The 16,254-nt window shown below is 34.8% G+C and overlaps 1 protein-coding gene across 2 annotated transcripts; it reads left to right on the top strand.

The window, feature by feature from the left end:
* The first annotated feature begins 4,124 nt into the window (after nucleotides 1–4,124).
* LOC149482209 (uncharacterized) lies at nucleotides 4,125–15,543 on the top strand. 2 transcript variants are annotated; one of them, XM_089703934.1, is made up of 8 exons: nucleotides 4,125–4,459; nucleotides 4,739–8,255; nucleotides 9,332–9,486; nucleotides 9,626–9,763; nucleotides 9,845–10,091; nucleotides 11,637–11,911; nucleotides 12,746–12,928; nucleotides 13,244–15,543. In XM_089703934.1, the coding sequence occupies exons 2-8, from the start codon at nucleotides 4,904–4,906 to the stop codon at nucleotides 13,328–13,330; spliced, it is 4,437 nt and encodes a 1,478-aa protein (XP_089560060.1). In that variant the 5' UTR covers nucleotides 4,125–4,459; nucleotides 4,739–4,903; the 3' UTR covers nucleotides 13,331–15,543. The 2 variants fall into 2 exon arrangements, with proteins under 2 accessions (XP_089560060.1, XP_089560059.1); XM_089703933.1 differs by having other exon boundaries at nucleotides 9,329–9,486.
* Nucleotides 15,544–16,254: the final 711 nt, after the last annotated feature.

Raw genomic sequence — 16,254 nt, 5'->3', positions numbered from 1 at the left:
GTATTACATTTATTTGAAAAATGTATAACTGTTTGCACAATTTACTTTAGGTATTCGCCTATCTTTCAATTATCATCGATATTATTACTATATTATGGCGACTTTAATAATATTAAGTACTTGTGTAATTAATTTCTTGAATTAAATCTTCCTCTTAATACATTAAAAAACAAATATATAAAAAATATAAGTAGTTTATATTTTTAATGAATAATTTCTTAATGCACACTTTTTTATGTAGTCATTTATCTTTGGGGTGTGGAGCTATGATTTTACTGTGTATATAAATTCAAAAATTACTGTTTATTTTTAAAATCTGAATATTTATATGTGCCGTCCTGCAAAAATTGTAAACAATTTATGCGACATTTATGACATCCGTCTATTTATTATGATTTCTAAATGTGCCAAAATGAAATCAAATTTCTATCCGTTTGTACTTTGCGTTCTGTGTTTGCGTTCTTTAATACGAATTTATCGTATATAAAACCTATCCGTTTTAAAATACTTAATATGTAGTACTTTTTTTTCGGGAGAGATTTTGTTTATTACTTAATTCTAAAGGTCATTTATAAATTTGCTATGTGAAAGTAATTATTCATGTATATGTACGATCATTAATTACATATAACCTAATGCAAAATACCGTGTAAGTTAGTTTCGTGTGAACTATTTTAGCATTCAATTTCAATGCTAAAATGGTTAATAATTTAAAACTGTAAAACTTCTATTCGGAATGTATGTTTATACTTTAGAATGAACTAAAACATTTCTTCCAATAATTTAAAATGGTTTCAAAACATATATTTTAACAAAATTACCCATATGTTAAGATATTATATGCATGTGTAGAATTTTAACCATAATTGCAATTGTTTGCTATTTTTCTAAATATTTTATTTTTATCCGATCAGCACAATTTAGTTAAATAAATTTTCTAATAAGTAATTTTATTCTTACTTATAGTTTAAGTTCAGATTTAGTATATTTTCAGATCTCTAATATGAAGTGCATAATGTTCACATAACTTTGTGTCTTTATTTTTAGTATAAGATTCGTCATATTTAGTTTTCTTTATCTAAGTCTTCCCATTACATTGTATTTTATGTTAAGTGTATGAGGTAACGCATAGTGATATTTTTATAGTGCCACAAACTTATCTGACCCGGTGACAGTGTCACTGATGTCGCTTTCTTTTATATAAACAAAATATTCCGTATGAAAAGTCTGTGAAAATGTGACATTTCAAAATGGCGGCACGTAGTTCCAGTTTTTGCCACCGGGTCAGATAAGTTTGTGGCACTGTATGTAAACAGATCAATAATTTAAACGTATCCAATAAATTACGCACAAAAAAGAACATTTGATTTGAACTGGTACATCTGTAAATTCAAATTATTGTTTTGTGTTTCTGACTTAAAATAATTATTAAGAGGAAACTTTGAAAGTGAATATTTGAAGTGTTATTCGAATGATTGTGTATTTTTTGCAGGGTTAGAATGGCACTACACAAACGGCGCGAACGATCGTTTCGCTAAATTTGATTGGTCATTCGATCAAACATCAGCCAATTGAAAGCCTACTATTGGTTGATTTTAAAAGGAAATATAGTAACATAAAATACCTAACTATAACATTTTAATTTTTAACCCTGCCGGGCCTGCTGATTGTAATCATTCATGGAGATAAATTACTCGAAACAAGATTTCTATAAATGTATTTCGTTCTTCGGAGATATAAATTACTAGGTTTCCGCCCGCGCAGTCAAAGGAAAACCCGCATAGTTCCGGTTCCCGTGGGATTTCCGGGATTGCGTCATTTTCCCGGGATAAAAAGTAGCCTATGTCCTTTCTCGGGTATCAAAATATCTCCATACCAAATTTCATGAAAACTGGTTCAGTAGTTTAGGCGTGATTGAGTAACAGACAGACAGACAGAGTTACTTTCGCATTTATAATATTAATATTAAATTATATTAAATATATTAAATTAATATTAATATATATTAAAGTATGGATATTCATCTTACGTATGTACGTTTTTTATTTCTAATTTTCTATGCGTTATCTTTCATGGTTTTATGTATCTAATACCAAAGAAAATAGCTGTTAAAATAAATTGCCTGTAATTATAATAAATGTCTAAACCTGTATCAAGTGTTTTTTTTTAAACCTACATTACTTATATTATTAAAAAAATACAACGAAATTTAACATTATAAACTAGAAATGAAGTAATAAGAAGTAAGTATCATAACTAAATCGTAATTATGAATTGCTCCCTCTCTGATCTTTTTTTTTTTTTCATTCAGATAAAGTGCAACAAATCAAAAATGAAGTTAGAGTCAAGAGCATAAGCAAGAGTCTCCATAGGCAATTAAATGTACTTTACATAATATGTACTATGATTCACTGGTCAATTTTCTGTACATTGGAAAAGTCAAGTATCAAGTTCCGTGTTTTTAGGTTTTTTTGTTAGTTTCTATTGAGAGTTAACTCGTTTAAGAAACCGACTACGCCTCTAGGTAGGTGCTAACCTAGAGGCGTAGTCGGCTTCGTTTTCATTTTATAACAAACAAATTGTCGTAGGACAAGTAACTTGTAGAAGTTACGGGTTTCATTTGTTAATTATCAATTTACAAAAAATCGGCCAAAGGCGAGTCGGACTCGCTCATGAAGAGTTCGGAAGAATGTTAATAAGTATTATTTTTTTTATTTATTGTATTTGTTGTTAAAGCGGCGATGGAATTAGGAAGGTACATCATTTGTGAAAATTTTAGCTTTCTAGCTATCATGGTTTATGAGAATTATTATAGTCTGGAAACAGACAGCAGAGGCTTAGGAATAGGGTGCCGTTTTTACGACGGCCTCAATAGGTACCGGAATGCCTATCTGATATGATAAACCTTTGATAAACTCTTAATCCAAAATCTGAATATCGGTAGCCTACTTCACGTACGTACACAGGGTGTCCCACTTTTGGTATACTAAGCTCAAAGGAGCTTATAGTTTAAGTGCATACGCTGACTACGTAAAAAATATTTATAAAAAATTACAGATGAAGTTTTTTTTCAAATATGTAGATGAATTCTTAAAACTCTGTGTACAGTGTACACCCACACCCATAACAAGCAACCCGCCACATGCCGCTAAGCTTTTTACTACAAGCACGTGACCTATTGTTTTCATAGACAAAATGCTCACACTAGCGAAGCCTGTGAGCGAAGCGGTATTTGCCGGTTGCGCGAAGCTAGAGCTAGAGGAGAAAACATGGATTTTCAGGAAAAATTTAGCAAAAATTTTTTGATGTAGGTAATTTTTTACGTGATCAGTGTATGCAAAACTACAAGTTCCTTCATGCTTAGTATACCAATAGTGGGACACCCTGTGGGGACACCGGACACCCTATATAATTATGCACGTCTTTAAAATGTAATCAGATAAATTCAGAATCTCAAAAAATCGGAATGTGGAAAAGTGAAATTATATGCATTTCTAGGTACTCATTAAATGCTCTTCATTATTAATTATTTTTTAAAATAATTTATCACAGAATCATAGACCCAAAAAAATACCTTTTTTTTAGGTCCATGCACAGAATATAATACTTTTACATAGCAAAGTTAGCTATCACCCAACCCAACCTATCTCCAATATTTCAAGTACTTTTCCTCGATAGTCCATAGATGCCCATAGTGCTGAATCTTATTATTTTATGCTCTTAAAATATAGTTCTAGATACCTAGGTCACCTGGTCGTTCAAATGACCTATAATTTTTTCAACATGGGCCTATAGTCTAATATAGTTCCAGATTCAAATAAAATTTTATTAATGTACTGTTTGAAAAATTCCTTTAAAATTCAAATTTCATTCGGGAAATATTGATTTTCGATGTGGCAACGCTCAATTCAAAGATATTAATTTTGAAATGCCTCATTTCTAAAATTGTTCCATAGTAAATATATATTTATCTGAATGAATTCGAATGTTTGATAATTATTATCATCTCCATAAAACATAATTTTAAATCAAAAAATAAAATTAACAACATGTTTTTTAATCTGTTCTATAAACAGTTTATAAAAATGATTTTCATTGCTATCTAGAGGGCGCTGCTAGGCTTGTTGTCCGGTCTCTCATTCGACATAAGACAAGTAAGATGGCGGCGATTAATGTGAAAGGCGAAACGTTGTCGTTTTTCTGCTTGTAAATAAGAGTAATAGCATTTTTAATAGAATTTACGTATTAAAAAAAGAGAGGCGACTTTGATTCATAGTGCAGTAAATACGTGAAGGTTTGTGATATATTTATGACGATAAAAGTGGTTCTTCGTTTCACAATAGACAAAACCCGTCGTCACGAACACTAGAAGAGTCGAGGCCATATTTATGATGTTATCTGTTGTGTGAGCGTCCTGTGAAACCACATTGATATAATAAATTTCAAAACTAAAGAAATGGTACGTTCCCCCACGCATATGCTTACTTCGTACTAATGTTCATTTACCTGTTCTCTCATCGCCAAAGCACATTGACGCTTCTGTTTCGAAGCGGCTAAAAATCTTGTTTCAATTATGTTTACTAGAAGATCGCTATGTTTATTAATTCTCTTAAATATTGTTAAAATGTGACTGTTTACCAATATATCTATTTATCTTATACGTATTTGTAAAAATTTACATCTAATAAGATGCATTTCATTGTTATTGTTTATTTATTGAATGTTGTCTTTTTTTCAGGAGTGCAATCCATGAAGATAAATTTGAAACTCAAAATATGAATACATGTGCTTCAGTGTAGTGATATTTGAAATATAAAACATTTCTATTGAAAGACTATGGATGAAAGTGTGGACTTGCATTGAAATATTAAATTAAAACAATACTAACAACACGGAGGTGGTAATGGATCCAGTAGGACCATGGTCAGCATATGCTTCTTACAATCGGCTAGCTGGTGTTCAGGCTGGTGCGGCAAGTGGAGATTTTCATCACCACCTGGCAAGCAGTGGTACGGGCCTAGGCAGTCAATCAGTGCCTTCAACCACGAGCCAATTGTTACTTCAAGCAGCTCACACCACTGCATCTCTTGCGGGACAATTAGGTTCATCAACTGCATCACCATTTAATCCTGGTGGCTTTCTGTCTCCCCCAGCCGTTAGTTATGATGCAGTGTTTTCACCATTATTTCATCATGCAAACCCTAAGCCGGCCCACTATAGTTCTTCTCTTCAACACCGGCAAGTCATAGCACAAGCCCAAGCTGCAGTGGCATCTAAACAATCTTCTGTAGAATCTGAACTTTCTTCATTAAGAGAAAATTACTCTCATCAAGCAATTGCTGCACAAGGAACCTCATTTTTTGACCAGCCTTCGACACCAGGCAGTACTGCAGGATTAAGTTGGCAAAGCAATAATCAACTACCAAGCCCTTTTGGGATTCTGCCTCATGAAAGTGTAGTGCCCTCATCACCAAGTCCAGCAACGACAAAAGCAGGAGCTACATATGATAATTTTAATGCTCATTTTGCAGCCGCTCAAACTCTAAATAACCACATTAATTCTCAAATTGCCAATGCTGGACAGAAACCAGCGAACAGATCGGGATCTCCAGCAACAGCATCAAAACAGCCAGTTTCTTCAACATCATCAACATTTTATCAATCCCCATCCACTTATGGAAATCAAAGTGAAAACTCATATAGTACAAGCAGTTCAAAAAGTGGAATTTCATCACAACAGGATTATGCGGGAAGTAAGTCTTATTCAAGTTCTGCAAGTTCCACTGCTCATTCTCAGCAGTCTTGTATTGTGTCAACTCCAACAGTAACTTCATCCCCAACCCCTCCCAGTAAAGACTATAGATCCTCATCCTCTAATTCAAGCAGACCCTCTGCATCTATTTATAATTCTCAATCACCGAAAAGTGCCAGTAGTGAAAAGCCTTCAAGACCATCAAATACTAGTAGTGGGTTTGTATCACCTACATCTAAGCCACCTCAGGTTCAAACTAAAGCTCAAAGCAAAGTTTACCCTGAACTCAGCAGTGAACAAAGAAAAAGTTGTGATTCAATTGATAAATTGCAGCCACAGTCATCTCCAATCAGTTATTCCATTATGGATGCACCTGGGCGGCTAAGTTTTAATAATGGTAATGGTAGTTCTAAGTCAAGTAGAATAGGTAACTCCCCATATTCTTCCTCGCAGAATTCAAGTTTTAGGCATTATCAAAGTGGAAATAATGTTGAAACTGAATATCATGTTAGAGCCAAAAGCAGTTCAAGTACTGATACTGGATATTCTAGTAGTAGTTCTCAAAATGGACCTGATTGTAGTATAGGTGCTAAAAGACAAAGTCCTTTACAAGCAGCACCACAAACATCCCCATTAGGCCATAGGTCTAGTCCTGCATACCCAGTATATCACAGCCCTATGAATTCTATAAATTCACCTCAACAACATACAGAACATTATAGTAAAGTTAGTAACCCTGCACCCCGTTCACCACTAGATGCATCTATTTCAAGGCCCCCATCCCAAAATAGTCAAGTAGCCTACCCATCAGTCATTACTAGAGCGTTAGGTATTGAACAAAATAAGTCATACAGTGAAAGCCGTTATGAACGTAATCAAAGCTCTACACCTAATTGTTGGGAGACTGACAGACAAAGAAAATATACCAGTAGTAGTAGCAGCAATAATACCAGTAATTCAATTAGTTATAGTACATTATCTGAAAGTAATACTCATAATGAAAAGTCATCTCAATCTCAAAATTCTAGTGATAGGTTAGGGATAAGTGAAAAGCATCATTATTTTGACAGTAATAACGTAGCTTTACAGGACCTATCCAGTTGTCGTGGTGATCCAATGAGTATAGTTAAAAATTTACAAAGTTTGCAACAAAGTTGTCAAGTACAAGAGTCTAAAACAAGTAAAAATACAACAACTGTGCCTAATGCTATCCCAGCACCTAAAGTTACCAGACGTAAAAGTACAGAAAAGCCTATTTCACATTCTAATGAGCTCTCAAATGCTGCAGTGATGGCTGACTATTTAGCTTCTAGAATACCACCCCCTGCACATAGTTCTACAAGTAATCAACAACAGAATGGCAGCTTTTTTGATTTCGAACGGTGGAATCTCCCACCACCTCCCCCTAAAATGTTTCCTGGCACGTCAGCTTTCGGTTCTCAAGCACCTCTTCACGCCACAAACTTTGCTAACCAACATCAAGCCCTTGCAATGCAGCATGGCCATGCATTAACATACTTCCCACCCTTTCACTTAGGTCCGCATCCTGATTTCCAATCCTCGGTGGAGTTAACACCATTATCGTCATTTAGTGAAACTCCACCTTCGGCTTCCTCGTCATCATTTTCTACGCCTGAAACTCGTGAAGAGGAACAGCCTAAGGTGGTAGTACCCAATATAGAGGAAGAACTTGGTTTCCTTGCAGAACAACGAGCAAATTCTTCGTCGACGGTAGCACCCTCTTCACAGCAGCAGAACCTAAACAGTACCTCGCAAGACACTACTTCAAAAATTATGGAAAAAAAATTCAATGTTCCTGTCACGGGCCCGGGTTCAGGCTTCATGGCTTCTTATTTAAAATTTTTACAAGGAGAACGCGACACGTCTCCTCCGCCGGCCGGCCGAGGCGCTAGAAAGTCTACTTGGTCGAGAACAAACACCAACAGCAATACCGTCAATAACAAGACATACAATCCGAACGATGTCACAAAAAGCCAATGCGAAGCCAATTCCACACAACAAAGTGCCAACGGCGCGATGGCTCCGACGAACGCTTTAAACACAGGTATGTCCCTAAGTAACCCTGTCATGAGTTCAACGGCGAGTATGAACGCGACAGGTCTGTTGGGTGCTAATCAGTTACACGGGGCGCAAGCGAATCTGCTAGGGTCGCAAGCGAAAGGCGTAGAATTGGACGACCCGAGATATTACCATTTAAATAAAGAAAGAAAGAGAAAGTACGACGGCACGGAAGATTCCGCGTACGAGGCGGAGGAGGAGGCGCGAAGGCTGAACAAGCCCGTGCTGAACGTGCCGAGCACGCCGCTGAACGACAAGGCGAAGAAGGGCCGCGCGACGGCGATGAACAAGCCCACGCCGTCGGCGGTGATCGCGCCCCAGCCGGCCGCGCCCAAGAAGCCGCGCCCGCCCGCGCCGCCGCCCGTGGCCTCGCTGCAGGCAGCGCCCCAACAACAATACTATTACCAACACCAACCCGACGAAGGTGCGTTCAATTTACTAGATTTCCATTTGAGAAGTAGAGCGCGATGGTGAAGAACTAGCCCTGAAGCTTGTATGACAGGAGCAAGCTAACTGCCGATACTGGCAGCTCTTGTGAAAACTTGTTACATTTTAACTGTGATATGTAATTTTTTTATTAGATGAAATCTATTATTATCGACGACTGTAAATAATTTCTATGATAAAAATGTGATGTAGCTATCTTTGTAGAGGTTGTTATTTTAGGGTTAGTCTGTAACAAGATTTCACCGTAATAATTGTTGTTATTGATGACACATTATTAGTGCCATTTAATTGTAAATTGTAGAAATTGTGACTCTTGTCATACTCGCTATTGAAGGGGTGCTACCATTAATAATTCCAAAAATGTGGTATATTTTTATATGGGATTGATACCAGTGGGTGTCTTTTGTAAATATAAAATGTATTGTATTTACAGTATTTGATTTAGTTCGTACTTATGATAGTGTATTCATATATTTTGCTGTTAGCTAAAGTGATTTTATATTATAAGGAAGATGAAATGCATAATACTTTGACAGCTATAAGTTATGAGAAACATGTATTAGCAGGTCATGCCCGGAATATAAGTTTTTGTATTTCTATTTAATTGTTATTTGTTTATGCACAATTCTCAATATTTTATGTAAATACTTTTGTATAATAGGAGGATAAAACATAAAAATAAATGCGAGTATATTACTGATTATTGTGTTACATAATTTTAGTTTGTAATTATTCCTGGTAGCACCCTTCAATTCGCCAATTAGGGATAACATGTCCATTGTAAAATATTGTTCAAACTTTAATGACAAACTATAACTTTATTTGTACATAATATTAATTGCAACATGATTGCAATATGTGCACATGTTATCGCAATGGTGAATAGTTCATCATCATCCCTTTCCTGAGCCTATCCCATATTATTTTCTCATGACTATGTATTTTCCGGGTAAAACGAATCGCATATTACGGATGAAACAGGTAAATAACATACTTCCAATTTATTCGTTTATTTCAAAAATATTACATTAATATTAACACATAATTTAGTAGGTGCTCATGCAGTCGGTTTAGGATACGGAGTGTATGGATCGACGGACAATGACGCTAACTCGAACAGGAAATTGCATAACATTAAATCCCATCAGCAGATTTCTAACACGGGTCAAATCGACAATACGCGACCGATTGAAGAAATGCCTTATCAGGTAATTGTATGTTTTATCACTTAACTCGATACTACTTAGATGTTAAATCATTTCTAATAAAGATTGCTATAATTATTTGCACGTACAATATAATAAAACATGATTTTCGGCGAATTAATTTTTGTGATTTGTTTTTTAGTCTGGGGAGTTTGTTGCGTTAAAAAATGAGCTCAATGAAATGTGGCCAGCGATATGGAGAGTAGACGGTAAAACGTTATTACAGAAATACGAGCCTTTTGAAGAAAATGGAAAAGTTTTATATAGAAATATATCGACGGTAAAAAAAAATGTTTTATCAACAGAAACATAATTTTTGTTAATTTCAAAATTAATAACAATTTTTTATTTAAAATTTCAGTATACAGTATGGAATCCAGAAAACAAAAAACTATATACTCAAGTTCAAGTTAAAATACGTTCTCAAACTCATTTAGAAACAATAGTTGAATTAGTGAGGAGTGAATTGCAGGGTGATGACTGCCATTTTATAGAAAAAAGAATGTTAGAGACCCAAATGTATCAAGAAAATTTTGAAGTGTACATACAAACGTTAATATCGCATGCCTTAGATCCGAATTTCTTAACGGAAATATTTCAAGAACAGGGTAAGTTGTTTAATACTTTTAAAAGAAATAATTTAAATTAGCTTTTATCTCGACTTTACAACACTTTAACTCGAATATTGAATATTTCCAAATTAGAAAACACTTATCGCAATATTCGTAATCGTAACGATTGTAAAAAATCAATTATGATTAAATTTATTTTTATCTAAACACAGCTGACTCTTCCAAACAATACAAAATAAGTGCGTAATTATTCATTTCAATTATGTAGCTTCATTATCTATTTAAAAAATTAATACTATTATGCTTTTATACTAGCTTACCGCGCGCGCCTTCACTGGCTTTGTAAAACAACTTACTAAGTATTATACTGAAACCTTCCTCAAGAAATATTATATTTCAAACAAAACCCATCAAATTCCGTTGCGTATATTTAAAGAATTAAGCATAGTCATAGGGACGGACAGACAGCAATAGCCACTTTATTTTATACTATGTAGTGAGTAGTGACAGTGAAGTGCGGTATTGATCAATTTATGTTAAATAGCACTATACCACTGGTACAGATAGCTTTCGTAACTTTAGAACATGCCAAACTGTTATCATCAAATCCTTATCATCTCTTTCTTTAATATACTTGTAGCAACATAATTGAATTGAAATAACATATATAAACCATTGAGATAATATTACTACGTATGGAGGAGACACCACGAACAAAATCTATGCGCCATTTTTTTGCTCTAACTAAGTTTTAAAAATTATTATCTAAAGTCCGGTCGCGGAGCAGGAAGAATTTCGTACATTAACCTGTTATTACCTGTCACTGTCACTCCCTTGTAAAAATAATGTGTCTTGCTCGCACAGGTGCAATGACCGCCGTCCTTAGGGATTGTAAACCTTTAACCTGAGAGCGTAAGGTTTGTGTTTGCTTGATTGGTGTCAGGTGTTCAATTATGATTTTGTGAATTCAAAATTTATAAGAATAAACCTCAAACTCTTTATGTCCAATCAAAATCCGCCTAAGTCGAAATCGCGTGTTAGACTACGTATTTCTGTAATATTGTACTGTATAGTAAATTATTTTTTGAAAAATAAGGTCATAAAGAAGTTTTACTTCTTATGTGTGTACACGCACACTTTTTTTATATAATATATCGTTGTTATTGAAAAAGTTAAAATGTAACTAGCTAATAAGTATTGTAAATGAATAAAGGACATTTATTTAATAAATTAGTAAAAAAAATTTTCTCCTCCAAATATTTCATGTAAACTGCACTTCATTCAAAAATGTTTGTGACCACTGTCAGTAGGTAAAGAGGTCATTGTACGAAATTCTTTCTACTCCGCGACCGGACTTTAGTTAGGTACTTACCGATGAAAAGTTATGTTAGTCACTTTTCCGTATTATTTGTGCAATATCGTAACACACACGAAAGCATATTTGATGCGTTTCACTTTAAAACAAATAAAAAATGAGCGTGCAGTTACGCCATATGGCGTATGTTGAGCGGAACATAAGTGATGTAGGCGGTGTCGTCTCCATATTATGTATATCTCAATGGTATAAACCTCCAATTCCAGACGAGTACTTCCTATCGAACGTGAAGACGGTAGACGAGGTGACGGAGACGATGCGTTCCCGCGTGTCGTGTAGCGCGAGTGGGGGCGGTGCCGCGGGCGCGCGGGCACTGGACGCCGCTGTGGGCACGTGGCCGGGGCTCAGTGTGGCCGCGGGCGCGGGCGCGTGCAGAGCGTGTGCACGCCCCGCTGTCGCGAGACTGCTGCTGTATGGCCAGCCGTACAACCCGGCCACGTTGGAACCCGTGCAGCCGGACGCGAGGCTCGCGTATGAGAAGGTTAGTGATTAAGGCATGGATTAGCCAAACCGAAAGTGATAGCTGCCACAAGCTCGTCGTCCGCCATATTTGCCGATCCACAAAATACTGGCACGTTCGCAAGCGTGGGGATGACTGTTTGTGTTTGATGATTGTGGTCGATGTTTGGAACTTAGTTTGTGCTTGTGGCATACACCAAGCGTATGGAGCCGCCTTTATAGTCGTACTATTGCGTACAACGTTGCGGCCGTGGGCACGTCGCGGGCACTTGCATCTTGCATAGAATCAATCGACATTGTGCAACTTCGTGTCAGCGGCTCGTCTTGCAGAATGGCAACGTCGCGTTAGGCGTTTGTTATGCGTTGGTCGTGCGGAGCGGCAACGTCGTGTCAGCAGCTCGTCATGTGTTGGTCTTGCAGAGCGGCAACGTCGCATGAGCCGCGCGTTATGTTGGTCGCGCGGGGCGGCAACGTCGCGTCATGTGTTCATCATGTCGCGCACGCGGCTACATGTCCCACAACTCATTACTCTCAACTCTCGAGATCCTAGTTGAATTATATTTGAGACATTTTGTAGCTTGATTGACGATTGCATGAAGCAGCGTGGATATAACAAATATGCAAAATACGGCGATGATTAGTAGGTTGCATACATTCGTCGTATGACGAACAATCGGCCTTAGAGTACGAATTGCAAGACTAACCATGTTTTATACTGAAGAGAATTTAGTATAAATCGTTGACACATCATTGTGAGGTGAATTGTTGTACTTGAACATGACATAAACCATATTGTATTGCATTTTTGTTCAAACTATTATTCTTACAAAAACTCAAAAATAAATTTAATTTACAGGAATTCTTAGTTTGTTCTGCGTGTTGCGGTCGAGTACAATTGTATTCGAGGATATCACATCAGAAGTACCTCATGTACTCGGAGTGCAGTAAAAGGGTGGCGGAGAAACGGTTACAAAACCCTAATAAAGATACAACAGTTATATTAAATGAGCTATTAGCAGACGAGCCTTGGTTATCTCAGGTAATTCTATTTGTTTATTACATTTTCATAAGTGGTACTCGGGAGTTATGATTAATTATTTGCTAATATATAACAAGCTCTTACATTGTAATAAAACGAACAAAACTAATTTAATGTGTAAGTTGTACAAATTCCCAAAATATATACATAGTAGAAGATTTGTCGCACATATTTTAGTTCCTCATCCATGTATCTATGATATACAAATAGTTTTTTTGCTGCGTTACGAGATCTGTTATAAAAATTATAAATTTAAATAAAAACAGGATGACGTTATATAATGCTTTTTATTAAAAAAATTATACCTTATTTCAGTTATTCCGTGACGTACGACATTCCTGGGCGGAGGCGGAGTCATGGGAAAGAAAAATACGGCACGCGATGTCAAGACAAATGATATAACATTAATTTTATGTCGAATCTGAAGTGTACTGTTCAAAATACACTATATATGGACAATTTTTATTTAATTTTATACCTGTGAAATATGTGCTGAATGTATCTAATTGTTTTTATATTTTATAACACACGTACAGGTTAGCATTTAATTAGCATAATAAAATGGAAGTGGATAGAATCTGATGTTTCATCACATTATCATCACGTATTTTTTAATTATTTTTTCTACATTGTGATTCTCATACTGGCCGCTACTTAGTATTAGTAGATTTAGTGTCGGTGCCATTTTGTTTACAGAAACATTTTAACATTTTTTTACGATTCGATTCCACAGTTTTAGTTCGTTAATGTATTATTAGGGATTTTTTTATCCGATTGGATATCTTGTTACCAGTGGTTACTATTCAAGTACATATATTTTTTTTTGCAAATAACGATTGATCAAGCATGAAACTGTAACTTCTGCTTACTTAAACACCGATTCAATCCCCTCTTCTCCCATATTTTTATAATACCAGATGCTGAACTTTTTATCATGTTCATTATTTTTTGGACGTTCTTACAAAAAATCTGTAAATCTGAAAATAAATCATTTTCTCGTATTAATAAGACTTTCAAAGAAGTAATAGATTTTATACAGTAAATTGCTAATATCTATTTCATATTGCGGCAAATTGATATATAAATTTTTCTTTGTGTGCTGTTATATTGCTTTGTCATATTATTATTTTCATCAAAATCTTAATTATGAATTCAGAGATAAAATGTGTATTAATAAATAGAAATACTGAAACTTACCAATATTTTTTTATCTCGCAATTTTTTTTAATGATTTCCCTTTCATTATGTTATTCCTATATGATTCAATTAATTAAAGAATTTATTTCGTTTTTTTAAGGGTGATAATAAATATTATTATTTCACAGTTTACAAGTACATTAGCGAACTAGGCTGGCTTTATGTAAATGCGATAATTGCAGTTCAGAAGAAACATACACATTTTAATTAGGTCTAGCATTTTCGCCAAATGAAACGAAGCCTTATATTAAATACGTATTTGTAAACAGCAATAATTGTAAATAGATTTGTTGTGAGTGTCCAATGCTGTTTAAGGACAAAGTCGATTCGGCTGTTATAATATTATGTAAGACTCAGGAATAGCTAGAAAGTTTATTGATACATTATTTAATGTTGGATATAAACAATCGTCTTTATACTCTTGCCTTACGTTACATGTATTGTATATACAGATTTTTTCATGCAATAATATTCGCTCCGTGGTTGTTCAAGATACAAGCAGTCCAGTCCGATAACACATTTTGATCTAGCGTTTGCATTATTTTTATTAATATAGGCCCTCGAGAGTTTAATAAGTTTATTAGAACCTTTTCAAAATCTATACGTGTTTATATATTCTTTGCAAAGATATGTTCAATATCTTTTTCAATTATATAGAATATTTACTTTTATATATCAGAATCAAAAAATCTCAAATAATAATTTTTCCAGTCTTCCAAGTACCATATATATCGTGACCATTATTAATAAATTTTGTTAGTCATTTAATACCAGTAGTGTTTTGGCCTAATGTATGACTCGACGTAATTTTTTAAAACACTAAGTACATTGAAATACTTAAATATCTAATATTCTGTCGACATAGATGATACAAATAGTAAGATGGGAATAATCAGTATTGTAAAATGTTTTGCTTCTTACATATTTGACTATTTGTGATAAAACTATGATTTTTATGAGACATTCCTAATGCCAGAAGAAACTTGTATTAACTAGTGTATCTATAATGCAATATAAAACGCTGAAATTACTTTGCAAGCCCGTCAAAATGTGACTGATTATAGATTTCTCAATTCTTATTTTTTACTTAAAACTGTATTATAATCGAACAAATGAATGCGATATTACCTATACATACATTTATGTTTAAAGTTAAGTAGACGATAATTTGTATAATTCCATTGGGTTGTATAGGTTTAATGAAGTCTCTACACTGATATAAGCATATAATATAGTTTATACGCAGAGATAGATTTATAAGAAAGTTTAAAAGGCGAATATCATCTGTGGAAATAGAAGAATAAAATGGAAGTATTTATTTTGTCTGGATTGGTCAGGACCCTTGGTTTTTATGTCTATTTTTACTACTCGCATAGAAAACAAAAATTCATTTAAATAAACACCTTAATTTACAAAAAGTTTTTTATTATGCTTATCCCAATCCTTATTTTTTCTGACGGAGAACAAAGAGAGAAGAGCAGAGTGTTGGTAGGTGTAAACCACGTGTAAACTGTAAGCTTAGAATACATATAAAATTTGCTATTATACAGGTGTCCCAAAAAGTAGTGATATACTGAAGCTGGGAGGTAGAGGGCTATCCGTATCACCCCCATATACAGGGTGTCCCAAAAAAAGTAGTGATGAACGGAAGCTGGGAGGTACAGGAACTAGAGGGCTATCCGAATCATCATGTATGTTATGCGATTTTTCGTATTTTCGGTTGGTACGGGAGCTAGCAACGTTTTAAGAAAAAGTCATTTTTGGTATAGTTGGGTTTTTTATATACTGTTTCTCAAGCTATCTTATATTATACTAGCGGCCCGCCCCGGCTTCGCCCGTGGTACATATTTCGCAATAAAAGGTACTTAAAGTACTTAAATAAAGGTTCTTTCTCAGGGTCTAAAGATTATCTGTGCCAAATTTCATCAAAATCGGTCCAGCAGTTTATGCGTGAAAACCATACATACATACAAACCTTTCCTCTTTATAATATTAGTAATTAGTATATTTTTTAATACTTATATTAAATAAGTAGTAAACTATGTAATATTTTTAATAGATAAATATTATTATAGGACACTAGCGGTCCGCCCCGGCTTCGCCCGTGGTACATATTTACGTTTTCTCTA

Source organism: Colias philodice, chromosome 15 (assembly GCF_061535455.1).
Source record: "Colias philodice isolate Cphi_HAF_F1 chromosome 15, ilColPhil1 Martin Lab GWU primary, whole genome shotgun sequence".
Lineage (NCBI taxonomy): Eukaryota > Metazoa > Arthropoda > Insecta > Lepidoptera > Pieridae > Colias > Colias philodice.
The sequence above is the reverse complement of the archived record's forward strand: the minus strand, read 5'-3'. Positions and strand labels throughout refer to the sequence as shown.

Excerpts from the sequence above, each read along its gene's own strand:
- LOC149482209 (XM_089703933.1), top strand. The coding sequence starts at position 4,904 with ATGGATCCAGTAGGACCATGGTCAGCATATGCTTCTTACAATCGGCTA. Across the intron at positions 8,256-9,328 it reads CCAACACCAACCCGACGAAG|TAGGTGCTCATGCAGTCGGT; the intron begins GTGCGTTCAATT and ends CACATAATTTAG. Across the intron at positions 9,487-9,625 it reads TTGAAGAAATGCCTTATCAG|TCTGGGGAGTTTGTTGCGTT; the intron begins GTAATTGTATGT and ends TTTGTTTTTTAG.